General features: G+C 50.3%; 1 protein-coding gene across 1 annotated transcript in view; it reads left to right on the top strand.

Annotated features, from left to right (window-relative positions):
- Positions 1–25,471, top strand: part of anne (polyamine-transporting ATPase anne boleyn) — a 138,300-nt gene continuing 112,829 nt past the window's right edge. Inside the window, exon 1 of the mRNA XM_077653591.1 lies at positions 1–777. Within this exon, the coding sequence (XP_077509717.1) occupies positions 660–777 (118 nt within the window). The 5' untranslated portion in view covers positions 1–659. The remainder of the gene's footprint in view (positions 778–25,471) is intronic.

The raw sequence follows: 25,471 nt of genomic DNA, 5'->3' as shown, positions 1-25,471 counted from the left end.
AAACAAGCTCGCCCTCGCACTGGTGGTTGGTGTCTGCTTCGGCGGTGTGCACCGATTGCGTATCGTACGGGCAGTCCCGCGGCCGGCCGTTCGCTGATATCGAATCCACATCGGCGCTTTCGATCGAGGTTTGCGTCCCGCGTACCGGCGACTGCTCCCCGATACCCATCCATCCCGGAAAAGCCATCCAGACGTCGCCGCCGCGCTCGCCGCTAAGCCTAGCAGCCTGTCGTGGGCGCAACCGACCCACGCTTCCCGAGCCGTACTACATCGTCGCAGTCCGTGCGCGCGCGGAAACCGAGCACCAGCTCGGATCGTGTTGCACGTTTGTTGCGCCGGCGCCGGGATTCGTCATGGAGCGCATGGGCCAGCCAGAATCATCCTGACACGAGCACTGCAAGCTTAGGTCATCTGCAAAACCTACGATGTTGCCCAGATGAGACTGGCCGTGTGACTGGGACAGGGTGTCCGTGGTTAGCGAGCGCGCAGGGAACAGCTGTTCGTGTATTCTGCGCGCCGGTGACTGACTGGCAAGCTGGTGAGTGAGAGCGCGCAGTTCATTGCGGTGTGCGCGAAGAGCTCGCTCTCCGGACAGTGCTTCATCGGGAGCACGTGTGTGCCTAGAACCGCGCTTGCGAGCCGCGTCAGCGTCTCCGAGCATGACCCAACGGGAACATCGATTTTTCTGTGGCCGCCGGCGGCGGCAGAGTTCGGGCATCCAGCTTGGACCCTGCAGCGGAACGGCGACCCCCGAAGGCGAAGGCCTGCTTGCTCACGGTGAGCTCACTCTTCGCGTCTTCTCTGTTTCCATTTTACGACAAACCACTGACGATGCAGCGCTTTCGGCCGCTCGATGTCGTCTGCGCCAGCGATCGCATGCGACGCAGGAACCTGTTTGCTTTCCGCGAAACAAACCTGCCGTGACGACGTCCGTTTCTGTGGAGGAAACGTTAAAACCTTTTCGTTGGGTGCGCTTGATGGGGATTATGTGTTTACATCTCAAGTTGGGACTATATAAGCGGCGGTTTTCCCGACTCTGCTCGTTGTTTTTTTTGTGCGTCCCCGACTTTCCCGTTGCTGTGTAGCGCGACTTGTACTGCCTCGTGTATGTTGCGAAGATCGAATTTCTAAAGAGAACTAGATTTGTTAACGTGATACGACTGATTGTATGAGTAAACCAGCTGAAAGACGTTGCCCGTAGATCCCTTAACGACTCTGTCGCTGGCACGGGTTTCATATACCCCCCTCTTTTCCGGCAGCCGCGCTGTTTTGGAGCTCGGTGTCGAATGTCGGGTTACTGAGCTCTCTGTCGTGTCGTCTTCGCCTGTGGTGTGCGCGTCGGCCACGGACAAAAGCTCGCGCGCTGACTTCGAAAGATCGAATTCAGCCTGAGGGCTTTATTCCGATCGGGTCCATAGTGTCTGCGCCCTGTTCTGATTTCAGGAACACTCAGAACCAGATGCTAATTCGTAGGTTGGTCTGTTGCGCCGCGTGGTTTCGAGTTACGATTTGGCGAATCATTGGCATATACGAAAGAGAACCAAAACTGGACTTGCAATTGCTCGAAGTGGTTTCGGCCAGCACTCGGTGACTGCAAAATATCCATAGTCGCAGAAGCCCAAGAGCGCTGAAGAGTGACTGGAAGTTCCTGTCGGCAAGCGATTGAACGTCCACGCGAGGTGTTTTTAAACATTATTTTTGCTTTGTTTTCTCCAAACCTCGCGATTGTTTTTGGCCGAGCTTCAAGACGCGTTGCCGGTCCTAAGTTCCTTAAAGAGTGAGGCGATTGTTCGCGCTTACAGAACGCAACTATTGTGTGCGCAGACGTTGTTTTGTGTTATAGTGCAGACTTGCGTAACGCAGCTGTCTTGGCTTGCTGGCACAGCTTTCGGTTGGTTTCCGTTGGCTTTTTATTTTGTCTCTCATTTTTCTTTCTCTGGCTTCAGCGCCAGCGCTGGATTTGCGCAGATGCGTCGTACTTTTGGGGGTATTCCCGCCTTCACGCCGTGCCGCTGATGAGTTTGCTTCAGAGGCGTGCTTGGGTGCATGTTGCGCAATCTCGCCGGCCCGCCTCCCGCTTCGGCGAAACTGGTCGCGTCTCACGTGACACCTCAGAGGCTATTGGCGGGAGATTTGAATTCTTCTGTACTGTGCGTGGTGGCGCTGTGATATGAGACTGCGTAGGACTGCGAAGTCGCGTGACACCTCCCAAAGTGGCTATTGGCGGGAGATTTGAATTCTTCTGTACTGTGCGTGGTGGCGCTGTGATATGAGACTGCGTAGGACTGCGAAGTCGCGTGACACCTCCCAAAGTGGCTATTGGCGGGAGATTTGAATTCTTCTGTACTGTGCGTGGTGGCGCTGTGATATGAGACTGCGTAGGACTGCGAAGTCGCGTGACACCTCCCGAAGTGGCTATTGGCGGGAGATTTGAATTCTTCTGTACTGTGCGTGGTGGCGCTGTGATATGAGACTGCGTAGGACTGCGAAGTCGCGTGACACCTCCCGAAGTGGCTATTGGCGGGAGATTTGAATTCTTCTGTACTGTGCGTGGTGGCGCTGTGATATGAGACTGCGTAGGACTGCGAAGTCGCGTGACACCTCCCGAAGTGGCTATTGGCGGGAGATTTGAATTCTTCTGTACTGTGCGTGGTGGCGCTGTGATATGAGACTGCGTAGGACTGCGAAGTCGCGTGACACCTCCCAAAGTGGCTATTGGCGGGAGATTTGAATTCTTCTGTACTGTGCGTGGTGGCGCTGTGATATGAGACTGCGTAGGACTGCGAAGTCGCGTGACACCTCCCAAAGTGGCTATTGGCGGGAGATTTGAATTCTTCTGTACTGTGCGTGGTGGAGCTGTGATATGAGACTGCGTAGGACTGCGAAGTCGCGTGACACCTCCCGAAGTGGCTATTGGCGGGAGATTTGAATTCTTCTGTACTGTGCGTGGTGGCGCTGTGATGTCAGCTCCACTAGCGTTGTGGTGCCAGTTGAGAAGGAGGAGCAGATTGCAGACTCAAAACTGTTACACCTGTGGCAGGCACAAAAAGGCGTCCAAAAACGCTGGAAGCAGCAAAAACACAACAAGCGACTACGCAAAAAGATCGCTGAAATCGAGAGACGAATCGAGGAACATACACTTACTCTCCAAACACAACAATGGAACCAAATATGTGAAAGCGTCAATGGACAGCTCGGAAATAAGAAGACATGGCATCTTCTAAGACACCTGCTCGATCCAGAACAAACACGTCCCGTGCAACAAAGTCAACTGTACAGACTCATACATAAATATGAGGGTACAACTGAAGACCTAATCAAAGAGCTAGCAGAACGTTATCTAAACACGGATGATAGTACCACACAACCAGACTACCGGGGGACTCCTAATCCAGATTTAGACGCAGACATCACAGACGCAGAGGTCTGGTACGCAATTGGAAAACTGCGGACAACATCTGCGGCAGGACCAGACAAAGTAACAAATAAGACTCTCAGGAACTTAAACGCAACGTCGATCGCGGCGGTTACAGACCTTATGAACAAATACTGGCATGCAGGCAACATACCACCAGAGTGGAAACACGCGAAAATCACTTTTATTTCTAAAGCGGGTAAGAAACTCAGCACTGAGAATCTACGCCCAATTTCATTAACATCATGCCTAGGCAAACTCATGGAGCATGTCATCCTCAATAGGCTCCAAAACTATGCGGAAGACATGAACCTCCTACCTGAAACAATGTTAGGATTCAGGGCCCAACTATCTACCCAGGACATTCTCTTGCAGCTTAACAAGGACATAATTGAAGCTGACGAGGGAACAGGAACGAAAGCAATATTGGGTTTAGACCTTGTTAAAGCTTTCGACAACGTCACCCACAAAGCCATCTTGACAAACTTGTCAGAAATCAACCCCGGAGAAAGGACGTACAACTACATCCGATCCTTCCTCACTAACAGAACAGCAGTGATAACGGTCGGAACAATAGAGTCTGCCCCAATCAAACTAGGAAGTAAAGTAACGCCACAGGGCTCCGTCCTGTCCCCTTTCCTTTTTAACCTCTCCCTCATCAAAATTCCCCCCAAACTGGCACAAATATCAGACCTACATCACACGTTCTATGCAGATGACATCACACTTTGGGTAACCAAAGGATGCGAAGGCTACATAGAAGACACACTCCAAGCAGCAGAGGACATCATCGAGGCATGCGCATGGGATTCCGGCCTCACTTGTTCTGAGCAAAAATCTGAACTCTTCGTGATCCGTCGTAAACAAAGAGATAGGCGTACCACGACATCCCCCCCGCAAATAAACGTCTATGTTAATGGACGATCTGTCAAAGAGGTACAGACCATGAGAATACTGGGGTTGTATTTACAAACAAATGGAAAAAATACTGACACACTCACTAAGCTAAAACGCACGGTAGAAGCGACGGCGCGATTACTCCGCCGCATAGCTAACCGCAGACAAGGGGTGAGGGAAAGAGATTTATGCCGCCTAGTGCAGGCCTTTGCGCTGAGCAGGATACTCTATGCCACCCCTTATCTGAAATTTTAGAAAGCAGAAAAGGACAAATTGGATAGCATGATACGGCAGGCCTATAAGGCTGCGTTAGGACTCCCACTAAATGCCTCAACCGAAAGGCTTATGAGGTTAGGAATACATAACACCTACAATGAACTGAAAGAAGCCCATTTAATGGCTCAAACAGCGCGATTAGCCAATTCCAGAACTGGCAGGAGTACTCTTACCAGGCTCGGAATTAACTTTCAACCTACGAATAACGATGCTAAAGTAGACTTACCCCGCGCCTTTAGGACGGCCCTACTAATCAAACCACTCCCCAAAAACATGCACCCCTTACACCATGAGGGTAGAAGACAAGCGCGAGCCAAAGCCTTACATAAGAAATACAGACAGTGCGCTGCAACACTTTATGTAGATGCGGCAGAATACAAAAATACCAATGCCTTTGCAGTTGTGGTTGTGAACGAGAATGGTGACCACATCGTCTCGGCGACAATCAAAACGAAATCCTCTGAAACGGCAGAAGAGGCGGCTATAGCCCTCGCCCTAGCACATACCCAAGGGAGCATCATCCTCAGCGATTCCAAAATGGGTATCAATAATTTCGCTAAAGGGCGAATTACAAACACCTCCCTTAGAATCCTTAACGCAACCAAATTCTCACCAAATTATTCCGAATTGATATGGGTCCCAGCCCATTCGGGGAATCCGGGGAACGAGGCAGCCCACAATAAAGCCCGAGGTTTCGTCGACCGGGCAGTGGATGAGTCTGGCTCCCTGAATTTCACGAAGGACTCAATGATCACATATCATGATCTCACCAATCATTTTAAACTAGAGAGGAGAATTTTCCCCCCTCCAGACAAAAGACTTACTAAAGAACAAGAGGTTACGTGGCGTCGTCTACAGACGAGATCGATACGCACCCCATCACTCCTCGCGCACATTTATCCAGATCTTTACAACCCAAACTGCAAACACTGTGGCCAACGTGCTACCTACGATCACATCCTGTGGGACTGCAAAATAGAGCCACCTCCGGGTGATCTAGTTACAGCTCCTTCTCTCGAGCGGTGGGAGACCGTGCTGGCTAGCTCTGACCCCAGAACGCAAGTTTTGGCGGTGGAGTGGGCTGACAAAGTCGTCGAGGGCTATGTACTCTCGACCACTTAACGCGACTTCTTGCCAAGCTCTTCCCGGCGAATAAAATGTTTTACAATCAATGGCGCTGTGATATGAGACTGCGTAGGAGTGTCTGTTCTTTTGTGCAGTGCAGAGGGAATCACTTCGCAATGTTTGGTGAGGAAGTGCTGGCGGGCAAAAAATTGACGGCCACAGAGGGCGTTTGCTACTGCTGCTGCTTTATGCAAGACGGGAAATGGTTGAACATATTCTTGGGCAGTATGAAGCAATCCAGCCCCCAGTTCCCGAGGCCGCTACAGTGACCCGATGCGGTTTGGGATTCCAATTTTCATTGAAGTAGGAATTAGCAGACGGAGGTTTGGGGTTTGGTAGGAGAGGCCGACTCGAGGGGATTGTCGTAATACTTCCGAAGAAGTCACATTAGGAGTGATACTTATTATAGCTACGTGACAACAGTGACCTCTTCTATATAAAAGGGGAGGTACTAATTGTATCATCTGTGTAGGTCGGTCGTAATCTTGGCTCTGGTTTGAGATTACTCTTTCCGGCTTCCTAAAGCTTGTCATCTTAACAGGTCGCCCCCCCCCCCCCCCCAATGTTTTTGTTCTTATTTTTGCGTAAAGGGTTAATTCGAAATTAGTGTGATGACACAAAAAGGGAAAAGAGTTGTCCAATTTGTCGGTCGTCTAAGTTGCATTACACTGGCTGATGATATTGTGCGGAGCGGTCAGTAAATGAAAGGAAGTAAACCAACAATCCTTTTCCTGCCTATCTTCGTGTTTTGCTCGCCAAAGCCACAGCATCACTACGATTACGCATAAGGAATGTAAAAGAAACGGATATATACCCTCTGCCCGCCACCGCGAGATAAAAGAGAAAAGAATGCATGTGTACATTAAGCAGGAAGTGCTGTATAGCCTTGCATGCTGAGAGGCGCACTCCGCACGCAAGCGAGACTTGTCGCTGCGTGTTCTTCCGGAGCGTTGCTGCCGACAGGCGAAACCTCGGCGGCGGCGCGTCTCACCGTCCGGGCGTTTCCGGTTTCACAGATGTAGTCCAGACACCCTGCGTAGGCGAGGAGGACTCGCACGCGGGCAGTCCTTTGATTCAACGATAAGCCCGCGACGCAGCCTATGAAATGCGACGCCGGCGCTGTTTGCCCGCTCTGATGGAACCCTCAGGGAACGACGTCAAGCGAAGCCGCGTCCGGTGCTGTGGCTTTGATGGGGCAGACGGATCCCCGGAGAACACTCGGACCGAAAGAATGGACTAGGCGACAGGTGTATACCCACACAGACGCACATTTGATACACTCTACGTGACACAAACACTGGCACACAGTACTAACTAACAGACCTAACACAAAACACAAATATTATCAATACACACGACCCGGGAACGCTGCTACTAGGGTCTGCTACTAGCGTTCTGCTGTTAGCGGTCGGCGTTCGTGCTCACGGTTCGGTGCTGATGCAGCGTTGCATGGGTCCAGTAGCCGGCGTCGAGGTGGCGTTCGAAGTGCTCATGCTGGCGTCTCTGGCAGCGTCATTGGCTGCGTCGTACGTGCTCCCAGTCCAAGGGGTCGTGGAGATGAAGCTGGTGATGTTGGCGTTGGGGGCACCGCCCGGATGGGTGGCAACAACGCTGGAGACACCCCTGGTCGTAGCAGGTGGTAGCGTCCTCTGTTAACTCCCCGGAACGGGCTCAGGAACGGCGGGTAGTTCAAGGTGCGACGCCGTAGAACGCGAGATCACCGGAGCAGTAACCGGAGTTGCTCTCTTCCATCCGCGGTGTTCCTGACCCGCCGGAAACTCCGCTTCTCTGTTCCTTCCACCCCCCCCCCCCCCCCCGTGCCTCGCTCTCCCTCGCGCTTTTATAGCCTTGGCGTTGGTACACATAAGCCTTGTCGTCGTCCTCTTCTCCACCAATCATCTCTTCCCACCTCAATGAATACTTATACTTCTTTATTCTTCGGTTAATACACGTCATTCTTATCGCCATCCTCGTCTTCTTCAAACCCCTTTCGTTGATACTTCCACTTCAAACCCCCTGTTATTCACTGACTTTTAACCCTAACGAACGAATTAACCGCGAGTAGACTGTTGCACGGAACGGCTCGGCCGCTTCTAACCCATGGTGTTTTTAAATGGTGCAAAGCCGGGAAAGCTGCGCGGAGACTCTTCAGTCCCGCTTTCAGGAGCCTTATAAAGGGGCCATGACATGGTCGCTCTTCATATTGCAGTTTTCTGCTTCCGTAACTAATGCAAGAGATTGTGACTCAATTTCCGAAATTTGGCTGCCCTGGACGCGCTGTATTTTCCAAAAAATGCGATCGAAATTGAGACCGGGAGACTCCTCCCACCGACAGCGACCGCCATATTGAATGCTTTCGTGACGTCAGCAGGGCATACACGGAGCAACGTCGTCTGCTCTCGTTGCTGCAATGTGCGCAGCGAGGTCTCTTGTCCCCTGTGCTTTCGCGGGCGATCGAAGTAGCAGTCGTCCCCCAAATATGAGTGACTGGTGCCGCAAAAGCGTCAATAGTAGTAACGCAGTTGTTCTTCGGTATAGGTATAGGGTCCGGTTACATTATGCCGATGGGACGGTGATCGGTGGCCGGTTGGCTGGTCGGTATGCAAATGCCATCGCTGACGCACTGGTATGTCAGGCTAGACCGACGACGACGCCAGCACGACCAACGACCCCGTATCGCAGTAGCGTAAAGAGTGAAGTTAATGGGTACTGGCAGAGTGTGGTGGGGGACTAGTTGGTATGACATGTCCGAACGTATTGTTAGATAATTTGAGTTTAATTATCGAGCGATGAATAGCGGACAAGAACTAGGTAGCTAGCTACAAAACGCCGCGGCTTTCACGGTGCACATCGGCGAAGGCATGCACGGCACGCGCCGCTTTTCACATGCGGGAGCACTTGACTGCTCAAAAGAGATCACACTCATAACTTACGAACAGCATGCTTCTAAGCGTAAATAATAAATCAGCCAGAGGTCCATCGATTTCTGTTTCCTCAACAATCGGAAAGTGGTCGCCACGACCAAGTCTGCTTTCCCAAGGATCACTCAGCTCGCGTACTAAGTTGAAGGCTTCCCAGAAGAGAACACGAAAAATGCATTTTATTTCGCTAGGCTAAAAGAAAAAAAAAAACTTTTCGAGCGACCGCTGTCTACGATGTGCATGCAAGCACCTCAACAGCTAGCTCGCAGCAAACGACGCGTGGCGTGTATGCGCTCGTGACGTCAGCGATCAGACGTTGCCAGACCAACAAGCAGTTCGCAAAAGAAACGAAAAAAAATTCATTTAAAAAATATTTCCCTCGCAGAATCAACTGAAAATTCGGGGAATTGTAATTTAACCTGTTGGGAATTAAAGGCGATAAGCAGGGTATGCGTGAAATTAGGCTGTCATGGCCCGTTTAAGGAGCAATGGTTTCGCGAAGGGTTCCGCTTTGAGACAAAGAAAAAAAAAAGCTAGAGAACACGCGCAGTAAAAGGAGGAATGTAGGGTAAGGATCGGGGATTTCGTCTTGAAGGGCCTTTAGGGAGAGGGCACAGCTCGGTACACTGTAGTGACTTTGGCCCAGCGAATGTCTCCTCGAAGTTGTAGCGCAGTATTGAGCGCCGAGTAAGTCGGTGGCCGCTGTACAGGAGCGGCGAGAACCATTTCATTAGGCGTCAGATTAGACTGACCTTTGTCCTGTCGCACCGCCAGTAAGGCCCACTGCCTCCACTCGCCCCCGATAGTTATCGCTCTTCAGGTGCGAATTCTGTAGGATTAAAGAACCCCGGCGGGCGTCTCTATGTATAGTCGGATGCAACTCAAGAACAAAGCGGCGTCGATCTGTCGTGATGAAGCCGCGGTCAACCGCCTTGCACCTGCTAGCACGCCGCATCGCCGGCGGCCTGCAGCTGCGAAGCATGTGACCGCGGCCTCGTGGGTCAACCGCGACGTCCTTGGAGGGTCACTTGCCTCCCTGTGCGTCGCGGTATTAGACAGTTTTAGCTGTGCGTACGCAAGTGCTTGCGTACGCAAAGCGCTACGGCGCTGCGTGCGTTACGCTGTCCGCTCAGAAGTATAGTTTTAGCTGGCCGAGCCGTAGCGTCCCTCAGGCGCACGTAGCGCCATCTAGTGACAAGACGTCAAAGCACATCAACGCTCGGTTGAAGAAAATTTCATCCGTGAGTACTCATAACTGGTGTGAGTGCATTGGGAGCCTTTTTTTGTTCCATGAAGAAAAGCAATGCAAACCGAGGAAAATGTAAGAACTGGTTAAAAGCTACATTTTCCTCGGTTTGCATTGCTTTTCTTCTTGGAACAAAAAAAAAAAGGCTCCCAATGCACTCACCCTAGTTACCGAGGAAAATGTAAGAACTGGTTAAAAGCTAATGCCCCGCCACGGTGGCTCAGTGGTTAGGGCGCTCGACTACTGATCCGGAGTTCCCGGGTTCGAACCCGACCGCGGCGGCTGCGTTTTTATGGAGGCAAAACGCTAAGGCGCCCGTGCGCTGTGCGATGTCAGTGCACGTTAAAGATCCCCAGGTGGTCGAAATTATTCCGGAGCCCTCCACTACGACACCTCTCTCTTCCTTTCTTCTTTCACTCCCTCCTTTATCCCTTCCCGTACGGCGCGGTTCAGGTGTCCAAAGATATATGAGACAGATACTGCGCAATTTCCTTTCCCCAGAAAACCAATTTTATTATTATTATTATTATTATTATTATTATTATTATTATTATTATTATTATTATTATTATTATTATTATTATTATTATTAAAAGCTACAAAACTGCTTCGCCAGGTGTCGTTGCTAGGAGGAAAACACTGCATTTAGCTATAGTCGGATACAACTTAACAGGGGGGTAAAGAGCGGTGAGGAGGTTGTCATACACTCGGGCAGCGCCATCTCGCTACTCCCGTAGTTGCCTGTACTTATTAGTTGTTTGCGCTACTGGAAATTAAGCGAATATTTTTAATATAGCTACACAAAACACGTTAAATATAGACCTCTAAAATTTAAACATCTAATATGTTTGAGCATTACACCAAACTCTTTTCGTTGTTTCAAAATTTGAAATATGCAAACGTGTACAAGAAAACTTGGGAAAATTTCGTTTTCGTTTCGTCTGCTCTAGGAGCTGTAGGTTACCGACGTATGCTAGTTTATTACTACTTACGGCGTAGACTGCAGGACAGAATTCAGATACGGCAGTTTCATACGCTCAATGCGCTCTGCATTACACACCTCTCCGCCCCATGTGTCTGCTCAAGGCACTCCCTTGCATAGCCCACTGACAGCGGTCTCCCTCTTTTTCGACCGTGCGTTCTAGCCACTCTTCGCACTTTGGACTCATTCACTCCCGCCGCTCGGTTCGCTGTCTTCCGCACGAACGTTGCCTTCTCTGCTGGTGTTGGATGTCTGATTCGGTGCCGGGAAAGCGCTGCACACGCAAGTCGTTTCCCGTGCGCGCACGGTGGTCGATCGATCGCACACGAGAATCTGGACTCTGGACCCGTCGGCAGCGTTCAGAGCGACACCCGAAACCACCATAGCAGTCGGCCAAGTGAGTAAGCCCGCCTTCGCTGGAAAGCACAAGAACACAGATAACAAACAAGATAATACAGAGAACAGAACCGTCCGCTTACACACGCTCGCCTGTCAGTTGCTCAGTAGATGCCGTAAGCACGCAGCGCGCTGTGGCTCCGCGCGTCGCGATCTACCGCTTTGTCTCGCTCGTGCACAAAGTTTCGGCAGAATCGTGATTCATGTGTGAGTGCTGTTCTTCTCTGAAAAATTGATAACGGCACTGTCGCGTGTTTTTTAAAGATTTTCCGCTGCAGTGATTTTCCGCTTGGCCGTACAGTCCTTCCAGCAGTTCTGCCAACGGCATGAGCAGAGCTTGAAGGAAGTAGAACATTACAAACAGAGCCCAGCACATGTAATTGGAGTGATAAAGTTCGTTTTGAAGAAATATGCGAGAGAGGAGGCTAGAAGGATAACAGAGAAGGCAAGAGGGGCATATGTTAAGAGCACTGCTTACAAAGCAAATCTTGTTTCAGCGTCAGTAACAACCATTTACAATTGCACTAATCAACTTAACGACAAATACATGAAGGAATCAAAAGTTAATGAACAGTCAGTGTATATGTCATAATGAGCCCCTCGATTATCTTCCTTTGTCTGCTCGGCAACTTAATGACAATTATTTAGTGCAAAGCAAGGAATGAAGGAAACAGGAATAAACTAATAATAAGAAATTTTTACAAGCCAAAGTCGCACTTGGGTTATGCAGCACGCTGCAGAAGAGGATTCTTCAATAATTTTGATACCTCGGGGTCTTACACACGCCGAAAATTTATTACGAAATGCAGAGTACCAGCTATTCCAACTAGCCGCATTGCATATTCTCGCAAATACTCCTGATTTTACATTATCAAAAGTTGGCGTTCAACAACTGTTGATACAATGACCGTAGTGGGGTAGCTTCACCAGTGCATTGTAGGAATGAACCTGGCCAGTGTGCATGTTTATAAAGTAGTATCGCAGTGTAAAATTCAGGACTGCGTTCCATTACCTTGCAAAGATCTGCTGTCGTGCCTTATGTCAGATAAATGGCAATGATGCATGACACGCGAAGTAAATATGTCTGTTGATTGTAGTAGAAGAAAGAAGAATCCCTTTGTTGAAGTTCCTTAAAACACACCTTATATGTGTAATGCAACAACTCTTCACCAGTGCAATGTTCAGTGCAGAAAATGTTTTCGAAGCTAAGATCACTGAAGTGTTCAGCAAGTACTCAAACATTTATTCGCATTAAGGAAATCTAAATACAAAGCAATTGCACATTTCAGCTTTTACACAGACGCTCATGTGCATTTCTGAAGGTTCTATTTTTTTTGGTTTTGTGGGGTTTAACGTCCCAGAGTGGCCTGACTATGAGGGATGCTATTTCTGAAGGGATCTGCACCAGATGCACAGTCCTGCTATAGATAACAAGTATGATGAAGAGCGACATCGAACACTTATTCGAACATTGTTCATGCAAAATCACTGTATTGACACTAGGTTGAACATGTGTTTATTTTTTCCAAGTTCTCCTTAGTACTGCATCAAGGCTGCCCTATTAGGTGTTCAACAAATGAGAGCAGAGGTCTTGGTACTCTTTCAATTTTTTTTTCATGTGCATTCTTTGAGTGTGTGAAAAGATGTGCAAAGACATTATTTACAAGCTATGATACTTTTATTAGTCTAGTGTGTACAACAGTAACATCAGTGAATTTATGGCAGAAATAAAAAGCAGGGATTCACAAACATAACTGCTCAAGTTAAATGAGTGTGAACTATGAAACCAGCTGTAACTTTGCCATGGCAGGTTGTATAATAATCTCACATGCTTGTAATTGTGCAGATACACTGATTGTCAATTTTTTGTTTTACAGAATATGGCCTGAATTTTTAATATTTCCAAAGCTGTACGCAAACAAACCGCATTCCAACGTTTCTCTTTACTATCATCACCTTGCACAATAGTCTGTTAGTGCTCTCCGAGTGCGACTTATCCCACATGTCTCTTGCATAAAGTTCTTTCATGTACGCTTTGGCGCCTCGCTGCGAGCAGATTAAACCTTTCGGAACGGAGTCTGTTACAGATTTTGCGTTGTATTCAAACAGAATTCGCATCTTAACAGGCAGCGGTACAGAAGGCGTGCGCTGCACTCTGCGCGAGTGTCGTCTCCCTTCTGCCTCGTCTCCTGTGTGGAACACCAACGAGATCTGACCGCCGGAGAAGACAGGAGGGTGGCGATGGTGCACACTTTAATAAAGGGACTCCAGGTTACGCCAAAAGGCACGGGGCATGCATGTTTTATAATACCCCGTACATCAAAGCAAACCTTGCTGAACCTCGCCAACAATCCTCGTTGATCTCGGCTCACACAAACACAAATCATACGTAATGAGCGGCACAAGATTCACCACCACCTAGAAGTATCCCCGTGCGCGCACCATCGCGAACATTTTGCGCATGAACTAGAAAGGAATTAAACACAGTACGTAAGCAAGGCGCAGCACCATTCCTCGTACAACTTTTTGACGCGCACTACGAAGCGTGCGGCCATGCTGGGGGAAGTTGTGAGGTTGCCAGGTTAGTACGCTGCAAACTGCTGTTCAACCTGGTCTAGGTTGCCTGGACCATGCAGGGAACCATGAGCTGAGTAACAAGATGGCAGTCGTCCACGGTTATAAAAAAAGTGGAGAGGGTTTACATGGGAGTGCTGCCGCCGCTTTCGCTCTAGTGTTGGTAGTAGTAGCTCTATGCAACTTAAGTCTGCAGTGAAGCTCCGCCCACATTCAGGACCGGCGCACAGAATTCCTCCACGACAAAAAATGTAGGCCGTTGTTAAAACTTCTCTTGTCACCTAAACAAGAAGCTAACCATGAGAAAAAAAGTTATAAGCTGTAGAATTTCGATACCTGGCTTGTTTAATAAATTCAAATATTAAAAAGCTGATTTCGTTCACTTTTGTGACTGGCTAGCGGAGTAATACAGTACGCCGCGGACCGTGGCCCAGTGTTAGCAACTGCTGTTTTTTTTTAAAGTTATATCCTACTATGGGCCTGGGAGCTTGAAAATCGCCAATTTATCTGAAAAACAGGGGCTAGTTATCGCTTACACCGCTACGTGTGGGCAAGAGTAGGCGAAATAAAAGCGAACCGCTACCATTTGAACGGGCTATTGCGTCGGAGAATCCGGCGGCGACACGTATTTATTCCGAAGCGGGCGAGCATGGCGCCGCCATCTTGTCAACGTTAGCGTACGCAAGCCACGCAAGCGCCGCAACGCAAAGTCCCCTGGCTAGCGTACGCACGCAAGACGCAGGGCTTGCGCTTGCGTTCTGCGCATGCGCACTACCGTCCCCGCAAACTCCTTGCATACGCACAGCTAAAACTGTCTACTGTCTATTGCTCGCTGGAATGTTGCGTGAACCTGGCCGGTTCAGGCCATAGCGCGGGCTCTCTGCACCCCCTCGCAACACGTGCTCGTTGTATAGGTGCGTACAACAGTACTTGCGAACAATATGGCGGCGCCAGAAAGGCTTTATTGGCCCGGGGGACGCGTTTGCATTTCGAAACGAAGTTTGGCGGCTCCATGGTGAGATTAGAGAGCTCTCGGTCCGAGCCCGAGATAGGCATCAAGGAGACGGGACAAGAGAAGACACGCGCTTGTCTTGTTCTCCCATCCCCTTGAGGCCATCATCTTCGTGATAATCACTTTCGCGCAGCTGTGAGCAGAAACAAGTCCCGAGTCAAGACAAACGCTGTACTTGTTGATACGCGCTCGCGTGTGTCGACAGTGAATCATCGTCGTCCATTGCTCGTTTCTGGCTGCGCCAGACTAGTTCGGGGCAACGCCGTGGGTATGTCGTCGGACGCCCCTGTCCTCCGGTCGCTGGTCGGTAGGTGGTTCTAATTTTTTTTTTGTCATTCGGGACTGGCTGTATACGTACGGCTTGCCCTTTGCAAGAAGAGCGCCGTGCATTCGTTGAACGGCGCGCGCGGTAACGAGCGATTATCGACGGTGACATGCCATGCCCTTATAAAAATGGTCTATAGACTGCCTGTCGACTTCTTATAGACTCTATTGCCTACCTTTAGATATTTATTTTTGTCTATTCATAGTCTATAAACTGTCCACAGGCAAAAGTCTACTAAAAGTGTATTACTTATATGCCGCTCTGTCTATAGAGAGTCTATAGATTTTATACACAGAAGTCTATGGACAGTCTATACATAGGCTGTCTAAAGAAATGTTTGTAAGGGCGTACTTCAGCCTGTCCGCAACGTGAATGCGATTCTCATTTGGTTTCTTCGCACACTTGACTGTTCTGTGCGGACGCAAACTCCAACGCGTAAAATTTAACGCTGGGCTACACACCCTCATACTCATATTCCTTGTAGAATTGCCCGGAATCAAAGGGTCAGTTGCTAAAATCCTAAAAAGAAAATCTCTTGCTGCCTCTGAACCGATCGTCTCCTAAACAAGCATGGCAACTACGTCGATGCTTAAGGTGTCTCAGTCTCTCGTAACGCCCAGTCTGTCAAATGTTTTTGCAGCGAAAGCTACATTAGCCACGAACTCGCATTCCCACCGTGGTCGCACCGCACCACGTGACCAACCACGTGACTGGTCACGTGACCACCCACGGCGTCACCTCCTCGCTATGCCTTAGATTTCGCTACGTATATCCTGGCATATCCGAGCTAAGCCACTGCCAATTTTTGGTCGTCGTTCCGCTTAGCGAAGGAGTTAAAGCGATGACTGTGCACACAAAAAAAGTTGGGCTGAGGCTTGGCTGAAGTGTTAAGTCTGGATATCTCGAAGCGAAAAGCGTTTAGCAAGGCGTGAGCCTCTCGTGATTCTGGCGTTTCAACCGCTCGTCTAGCCTCGCACTTTTCACATCGTCGTTGCTTTTGAGCCAACTCCCACGCTACCACTTCTGGGTGTTCTTCTCCTCCTTCCATGGGGAAAGGTCAGACGACGGGGGCAGCGCGCGGCGTCGACGACGGCTGCGGCCGCAGCGACCACCTGCGCTCCGCGTGATGTCAGTCGGTTTCGCGCATGCGCAGCTGTGGCAAATCTGTAGTGTGGCTCACGCGAAGCCCGGTGTTGACGAGCCTAGCGAAGCTTTTCGCTTCAAAACATGCCACTGCCAGGTTGTGGTACACAGTCACCGCTTTAGCGGCCAGGCTGTTCTTGAACTCATGCCCACGCGTGCCCCGAAGAAGGAGGTACACTGTTTTCGTTGTAAAACAGTTCTGGACAATGTCGTGTATGTTCGGTTCGACCCCTTTCTTGTGGCGGCCGAACGGAGGCGCTGCTTGGACGACCGGTTTGAGAAGCACCGTGTATGCGTCCATCGCAGGCACCCGGCCCATACGCGTCGTACGTGCTTTTGAACGACCGAAGTGCGGCTACAACCATCCTGATTAACATTGCGCTCGCTTTCGTTGTGTACGGGCATAAAGGTCAGGTACGGGTGAGAGCTGTTGTCGTTTTTTTAATTTTATATACATTTGTGATTAAAGCGCTCCACAGCAGGGGCCTGATCTGGCCTTCTCTGACTTTTGAAGACCGCAGAAGAGTCGAAATCTGAGCGACTGGTGCACGTGCTTGGCGAGGAAACCAGTCAAACAGACTACGGGCTAGAAAAAAAAAAAGGCAACGCACAGTACGAGACCGGAATAACAGCTGCGCTTTGTTGAAAAATTGCGGGTTCATACAAGGGTGGCAGGTCATGCGCAGAGAAACCAACAACAACATAAAGCAGTAAAGGGATAGAAACATTGCCCCCGAGCGGCGACTGGATGAGCGATTTGATGGCGTCTACTTCTGATGGGACCGTTGATGTTTGGTTCCACGTTTGTGTAAGTGTGTGCTACAGACGTTGGCGCCCTTTGTAAGGCTCAAACTGGGCATAATTTGTTAAACATTTCAATTTAATTTTTTTTTTACTTTTTATGTACTCACTCGTCGACACGTGACAGCCTCACGTGTTCGTACATTCACAAAAGCACTTTATAAAGCGTGTTGTTCAATAAGCCATTCTGATTGGCGACCCAAACTGATGTAGGGGAGCAGTGGCGCATCCCTGAAGGTAGGGTCGCCAGAAATAGCGAAGAAATAATGCTCTCCGTTCAACCTCGAGATTCGACATTGTTTTATATTTTGTAGCGCGTCTAGATTTTTTTTTTTTTTGGCTCCACTTTCAAAATGTGTGTTTTGCTGGTTACGGTGATGTGGGTTGGAGCAGTCGGTTCAGCGGTCGTGTATACCACCCGTGATGGGGCACAGTAGGTCTTAATGGCTTCGCCACATGACTCGTATACATCCGAGGAAATGCTGCAGCAAGGATATAGAGAGAGCTCCGAGATTCTTGTGTGGTCGAATGTGTCCTGCCTTACAAAAATGTGTTTAGACACTCTATGACTGTTCATAGACATTTCAGTTGAATAGCGTGCGCTAACAGGACGAACACAGAAAACTTGGAGAAGAAAGAAGCGCTTCTTTCGCCTTCTCCAAGTTTCCTGTGTTCGTCCTGTTAGCGCACGCTATTCAATTGAAATGTACCAACTAGCTTGCCAGAAAGTTCTACTCCATAGACATCTGTCTATAAGGTCTATAGACTCTCTATAGACAAAACCTAGGGAACAGTCTATAGGCAATACAAATTCTGTAGACAGTCTGCAGACAATCTATAGATTTATGGCCATACACTTTTAGTACACCTTTGTCTATAGACTATGAATAGACGAAAATATCTATCGGAAGACAATAGAATCTATAAGAAGTCTACAGACTCTCTATGGACCTTTTTCGTAAGGGCTGAGCCGCACTCGGTGCCGATGTGCTCGCGCTGTAAAGAATTCGTAGGGATCGCATACCAAATACACCGCTCGCATTAACGTTACTAGACTACTGAATGCTTCGCGTGCAATATAGGGCGGGAAATACGGACGAATCGCTCGTTTTCAGCTTCGCGGCACATGCGTCTTTTGAGAAGAGGCCGACGTGTGTACAGTCCTCACCTTTTCCCGGTCTTTCCTCTACCGTCTCCGACCCTCCCCGGCGCACCTCGAACGCTACACTAATGGGGAACACACCCTTTCTCCTGCCCCGTGACCTATGTATACCCCCCTTCCCCCGTTGTCCGTATACCCATGTCCCTCAAAGTGGCGGGCCTGACTTTAGCCCCGGACGGGTCAGTTGGCTTTGCGGACCCCGGCGCAGGATATCCTCTGAAGCTTTATGCTGCGTCCTAATAAAGTTTCTCTCTCTCTCTCTCCGTCACCGACCGCTAACTGTGCGAATGCTCTTCCACGGCAGCAGCGTCCGGAGTTTCGCGGCTGAATCTGCGTTTTTTTCCTCTCTTTTATATTACGATTTTTTTTTTATCGTAGCCCTTGCAGTCATTCGCCCTCATGGCGGCGGCGAACAGGTGCGTCGTGTCGCTGTCAAGCGCCCCGTCTGTGGCCGACGCATCGGCTCCTCTCATCCGCGCGATGCGTCTTTCTTTTCCGTTCGTTCTGCTTTCCTCGTTGGCATTGCCCAGTCCCCTCGACGACGACCCGTGGTGGTGACGTCACATCCCGCGCTTGCCGCACGTGCATGCACTCTGCGCCGCTATCGTTGGGGCAACGTTTGTTTGCTCACGAAAATGCATGGGCGCCCTTGCGATTACGGGCGCGTGCGTTGGCGACCTGTCACTACGCCACGCCTGCCAACGAAACCGTGTCTGGCTGATTCTCTCGTCTGCCGGGAAGGATTCACGCGGCAACCGGAACTCTGGCTATAATCCATTTCTGGTTCTTGATGACGAAGAGAAAGCTACAAGAAAGAAAGAAAAAGATACGCCGCGTGTCATCCTTTCTTTAATGACCACTACTTGAGCCATGAGCCTCTCCTTGCTGCGGCGCATTTTCAACACCTGGCGTTTCCTTGGAGTGGGCGGATGCGCAGTTCAAGGCAACGTGAGGTGTCCGTGACCCTCTTGCGCTGCAGAATACCGCGACTAAATCTTTAGTTACGTCGATCGGGGTTATCCATGACCAACCTCTGTGAGTCTCGTGGCGAAATTGAGTCCATAGATCACATTTTCCTCTTTTGCCGGCGGTTCGCTTCTCTCCACGTAGAACATACTTGGAGATTCCCCTCTCTCGATTGGGGCTTCCTCTATCTATTCCGATTCTCCGCTCCTTCGGGGCAAGCGCCAAGGGATATGTCTTGAAACCAGTCTACGATTGTATTCGCGAATATATAAATGCATCCGGTAGATTCCTCTGCTAGAAGGAGAATTCACTGCTTTTTCATTTCCGCTTTCTTTTTTTCTCCAATTTTTCATGCAAATGCGAGTCTAGGACACAAATTATCCAATTACTCCACTCCTTGCCCATGAGTGCGTTTGTATCCGCAATGCGGTTTTCTCTCTCTCTCTCTCTCTCTCTGTGTGTGTGTGTGCGTGCGTGCGTGCGTGCGTGCGCGCGCGCGCGCGCGCTTTACTGACTCGAAAAAGATTGAATCGCCCCCTAAACGATGTAACCACGACAGGGTCACTGCATGCCTATCAAACAAGGCTATCGTACATGATTTTCAGTGTCATTGAGGTGTTCAAGCAGAGCGTGATTCGTGTACATTCCCGCTGTTCAGAACCTCCTCCTGTAGCAGTGGTATTCATATTAAGGGTATAATATCATCCAACGCATGACCAAGGCGCCTTTTTTTTTTCATCGTCAATCTAGGCGAGAAAGTCTGAAAAAAATGATGGCTTCGTCAGAAAAAAAAAACAAAATAAAAAGAGTTGCACGAACCTGCCTTTTGCTTGCGCAGTGTTAATTTAAGCCAGATAGGCCGGGTGTAAAACAGCAATAGAGTACGGTCTCATCAAAGAAAAAGAAAAGTAGAGGAACCTGCCTTTTGCTTGCGGGGGGGAAAACACAGGTATAGTGCCTAGAATATACAATTCTATGCACTATAACCCAGGAAACGCTCAGGTCGTCACTGCCTCCGTGCAAACAAATGGCGCGAAAAGCGACCCGCTTCCTGTCTGAAAGCGTTCAGCGATAGTGGCGGGCGCTTATGGGAACAGGTGTTTCGTTAAACCGGAAGATAGCCAGACGCGGTGCGATAAGCGCCGACCATCGAGGTGATCCTCGGCCAGGAAGCGGGTTTAGAAGGATTGCTTTGCACAGACGTGCCACGTCGCTGTCGCTCTTGGTCGACCTGTTGTCGAAAGTCTGTCGTCCCTCCTTTCTCTATGGGCAAGTTTGCGCCTCTCGCTACTGCTCACAGAAATGTTGCCTGCCGTTTAAGGTGACACCTGCTGAGACGAACTACGCGGCGCTGTGCATCCGTGACTTTCTATTTATTTGTTTATTTATTTATTTATTTTCTTTCCTTCTTTCTATCTCTATCTCTCTCTCCTTCTTTATTTCTTTCTTGTACGTTGAGTGTTGCCTTATGGTGTAAATGGAGCCTGTTATGTAAAATGGGACAGGCTGGCCGAAAGGAGTGAAATTAAGCAGGGAGCGGTGATGGGGCCCCTTTGCCCACGCTACATGAGATGCTGCGCACCGTAATTGTGGAAATTCGCCAGTGTGTAGTAGATTTCAATTAACGCACTAATTACTAATTAACTGCGTGTGGGCATTAAGGTCATACTTTCTGGTTTGGAAAGCGTCAGAAGAAGCGTACAGTAAAGCGACATGCGCATGACGGATCGCCTCGTATTTCATGGTATAACGAAATACAGGCCATTGCGGATGGCGTTATTTCTCTCTCTTTGAGGAAAATTATTACGCAAAGCCGCGAAAAAGTTGAAGCTCTCTCTCACGTTCGCGAACACACCTGACAGCGCACGCACACTGCTGAAAACCTGAACACCACTGTTGTGGCACGTGATCGGGTTTCATCGAGCCGCCACAGCGCTCCTGTACGGGTATATCGTCGCACGCATCGTGATCTGCATGTACTGCGGAGAATCCGTCGCGGCGTAGTTCGCATTGTTGTCGCGGTGGCGCGGCCTTGTACTACACCGCGCGGCTCGGCAACGTTCCGCGCTGCGAAGCAGGCTCTCCTGCGAACGGCGCTGCTGGCTTTGCCGCTTCGCTCGGGTGCTTGCGGGAAAGCCACATTCGCGGAGCGTGTCCGCGCCTCGCGAAGTGTTGACGGTGGTGCGTTTGTCGTCCACTTCGGCGACGGTCTTCGCGGAAGCTGTGATTGACGTCGATGCCCCTAATCCCGAATAAAACTGTGTGTGTGTCTGCTGTCGGGGTTTTCAATTTTACAGCACTAGCCCGACTCAGCCGTCCCGCGTAACCAACCTTGGGATCGTGTCGTCCGCGTGGAATGATGTAATCACACGCTAAAGTCACATGACCCACTGTCGTCGGTCATTTTCACATGGTTCATTACATATCTCATGACTCGTTAAACCCCTCAAGCATGAACATTTACTCCGCCAAACTTAAGCTGGCGCTGAAACTGCATTCACATTACGTGAACGCGCACTCAGAGGTCCCCCTTGCGGGACATTACGTGAGGGGTGATGACAACGAGGCGAAGATAACTATACATTATTTGAAGTGGGGGACAGTGCATGGTTACATCGATGAATTAACTTCTGCCGACGGGCATTGTAGTTGTAAGTTTAGTCGAAATTACGTGGCGCAAGCTAGATCTCCAGTATGGAATAGAATTTTTGTTCGTGGTGCCTGTGATCTCGCGGTCCTAATCCCGATCCTGCTGCTGTCTCTGTGCCCGCCTATGTGGTCTACTGGAGCGGTAAATGTGTATGCAGTACTCGGTGTCGGCGCCATCTTCTCAGGTCCAGCTGGCGAGCGCGTGCTACAAGAATCCGGCTTACGTTTGTCTTTCCATCGCTGACTATCGCTTTCGTAAGGCTGTACAGGTGGGGGGGTATCCCTCCCAGAAGCCTGTATTAATCTCAGGGCCCCTGCGCCGTTCACTCGCTGCGATTGGTCGGCGAAGCCCTTCCTTGGCCGGAAGGGCTATATACGAGGAGAGCCACTCGTGAACTCCGTACGTGGGCGTTTAGCGCCTCGCTATGCGAACCGTAAAGGCATTTTATGCCCGGCTTCCGCCGCTCGCGGATTTTACGTAGGCTATATCACGAACGTTTCTGTGGTGCCTTAATGTGGCGTTGCCAAATATGACGATGCGACAGTGGGGAGAGAGAGCGAGGTGCAGCGAGTCGCTTATCCGCTCGGAATGTCGTATAAGGTCGCTCCGGCGCCGAATATCGTTTTCACCTTCTCTTCAAACGAGTCGGATAGCGGTTAGCTGCGATATTATATGGCCCCGGTTATCACGCCGGGGCCAGTTAAGCAAGGGAAAAGGCGGGTACGCATTTATAGCGGCGCTTATCTCACGGGGGTTGTCCCCATCTGCTCACGGTCGCCATCGTCATCAGTGTGACGCCAGCCGGTCGCGCTTACAGGAGACGATTGGTCGCCGTCCGCTTGGTCGTATGGTCGGGATATCTCTCGGGCACCTGTGCCATGGTGTACGCATTCCTTCCTTCTTTGTTCTGCTCTAACACCCCCCTCTTTTTTTCCCCCGCGGCATGGCTCTGATATCTACTCAGAGCGGAACTGGTTACGGTGCCTTTCCTTTTCACAGTAACCTCCTCCTCATCCTCGCCTTATGTGTGCTGTTTGCCTAGAGAGGCATCTTACTCGATAGGACGAGAACGGCGCGTGTACCGCGATGTGCTTGCCTGGTGCAGGTCGTCGCAGGCGTCTGTCTTCCGGCGACGCCATTGGCGCTGGCGAAGATGCTCGTCTTGCGAGGTGTTTATGGGATGGGAAGCCCGTATTGATAGCACGGTACTCCGGCTAGGCATGCCTATAACACCCCCCCCCCCCCCCTACTTGCGCGACGAAGGTTTCCTCTTCCGAAGGAGGTGATTGCTTTATCGTAAAGCGGTTGCGGGATGAGGCAGTCGTCGGAAATGTGACGTTGCTATAATACTGCATCCGTGCTCGCATATGCGGTCGTATTGGGTACATCTTGTTGTGTTAGGTGTCCGCGAGGAACAATTCGAGGCTGTCTTGGCATTCGTTGCCAATCGGGTCGGTATCTTAGGTTCGGTGCGTCGTATCTAATTTCTGGCGAATTTTCGGAACCTTGATCCTTTGAGGAGAACGCTTGGCTTTCAAGTGCCGTCATGCACCGAGGGTGCAGCGAAGAACGTTGGAAAGTGCGTGCCTCTTACATAGGCCTCATTCTCACCGCTTCGCATTTTGAAATATTGTTTTGTTTTTAACGTGTGAGAACGTTCTTGCAGGCTAGTTCGGTACACATATTTGGTCGAATTTCCAGCGCAGAAAGAGGAGCACTTCTTAAAGTCCTGGTCCTTTAAGTCCTCCAATCCTTGCATGGTTTTAGCTGCCGCTGTCGACGCGCCGCGACTGACCTTGGCGCGAGAACGGAGGAGAGCAAGGAGCCGAACTGAAACGAACATTGGCGAAACTTTGGCGAAACTTCCCTGCCCCGCCGCGGTGGCTCAGTGGTTAGGGCGCTCGACTACTGATCCGGAGTTCCCGGGTTCGAACCCGACCGCGGCGGCTGCGTTTTTATGGAGGAAAAACGCTAAGGCGCCCGTGTGCTGTGCGATGTCAGTGTACGTTAAAGATCCCCAGGTGGTCTAAATTATTCCGGTGCCCTCCACTACGGCACCTATTTTTCCTTTCTTCTTTCACTCCCTCCTTTATCCCTTCCCTTACGGCGCGGTTCAGGTGACCAAAGATATATGAGACAGATACTGCGCCATTTCCTTTCCCCAAAAACCAATTATTATTATTAAACTTCCCTTCACCCCCTAGCTGGTGGTGCAGCGGCGCATTCGTCAACAACAGGGCCCTCATAGTCGCGTGATGGGCGAAGCCAACTCGCGGCGCGAACGGGAGGATAAGATATGGTTTGGTTTAAGAGGGTTTAACGTCTCAAAGCAACTCAGGCTATGAGGGACGCCATAGTGGAGGTCTCCGGAATAATTTCGACCACCTGGGGTTCTTTAACGTGCACTGACATCGCACAGTACACGGGCCTCTATAATTTCGCCTCCATCGAAATTCGACCGCCGAGGTAGGGATCAAACCCGTGTCTTTCGGGTCAGCAGCCGAGTGTTATAACTACTGAGCCACCGCGGCGGCTTTGGATAGGATAGGAAAACTTCTAATGTCCAACAAAAAGTGGGTAGCCAGAAGGCTACCCGCCTAGACGACGGCCGAAATGTCTTGACTCTCGGCGACGGCTTCGGCCAGTCGGACGAGTTGTAGCTGAGTCGCCGGGTCGGAGCCCAGTAGTAAGGTCTCCCATTGGTCTTTCGTCTGTATACCTCGTCCCTCCCGGGGGGCATGAGGACATTCCCATAGTATGTGGTCCAAGGTGGCCCTATGATCGCAGTTTGCGCATTTGTCTGAAAATTGCCCTGGGTACATAAGACTCCAGAGGGCCGGGTTTGGAAAGGTGTATGCTTGTAACCGGCGCCAGTTGATGGCTTGGTACCTGGTCAAGATCATGGCGCGAAGGAGCTCAAATTCTGTCCTGCAGCCAAGGCCGCTTCGTTTTGGCGGGGCATGGCTCTGTCTTCTGCTACCCTCTGCGGGAATCACACTGCTCACAGCCAGGGGAAAGGGGGGGGGGGGGTGATTGTGGAGGGAGGGGAAAATCCTGTATTGAAGCCCGACAGGCGCATTCGTAGTCCTCACTTGATGGGCCAGGCGGCAGCACCGCGTGAGTTACCGTCATTACGTATTGCGCGCGCCGGCGGCACACGTGCCGTGGCGCCATCTATCAGCAAGGCCAGTAACCAACTTTACTTTGTTCTCCTGCGGTGGAGGTCGGCAAAACGTTGGAGGCGACGGCGTCCTGCCTATGTGGAAGTGCCAGTGTTTTATCGAGCGCTACGTCGCGCGGCTCGCAATTTTTAAAAAGCGCCAAAGAGAAAGCCGAGCGCGCTGTTGCTCGCGAATAAAAGCTTTGCCAAGAAAAGCGGCTGATGAGGGACGCTTCCCCAAGGCTCACTCGAGTCAGTACCTACCAGCTGTCCTAGAATAAAGTATACGCCTTTCCTGCAGTTCATTGCGTGCTTACATCTAGCCTGGATGACGATATAGCCCATCATTTATTGTTTCTTTTGCTATGGTATCTTTATCAAGGGATGAAAATAGACTGTACATATAATGGAGAGACATGG

Source organism: Amblyomma americanum, chromosome 2, assembly GCF_052857255.1.
Source record: "Amblyomma americanum isolate KBUSLIRL-KWMA chromosome 2, ASM5285725v1, whole genome shotgun sequence".
Taxonomy (NCBI): domain Eukaryota; kingdom Metazoa; phylum Arthropoda; class Arachnida; order Ixodida; family Ixodidae; genus Amblyomma; species Amblyomma americanum.
Note: the sequence above shows the minus strand (reverse complement) of the source record. Positions and strands in the feature narration are given on the sequence as shown.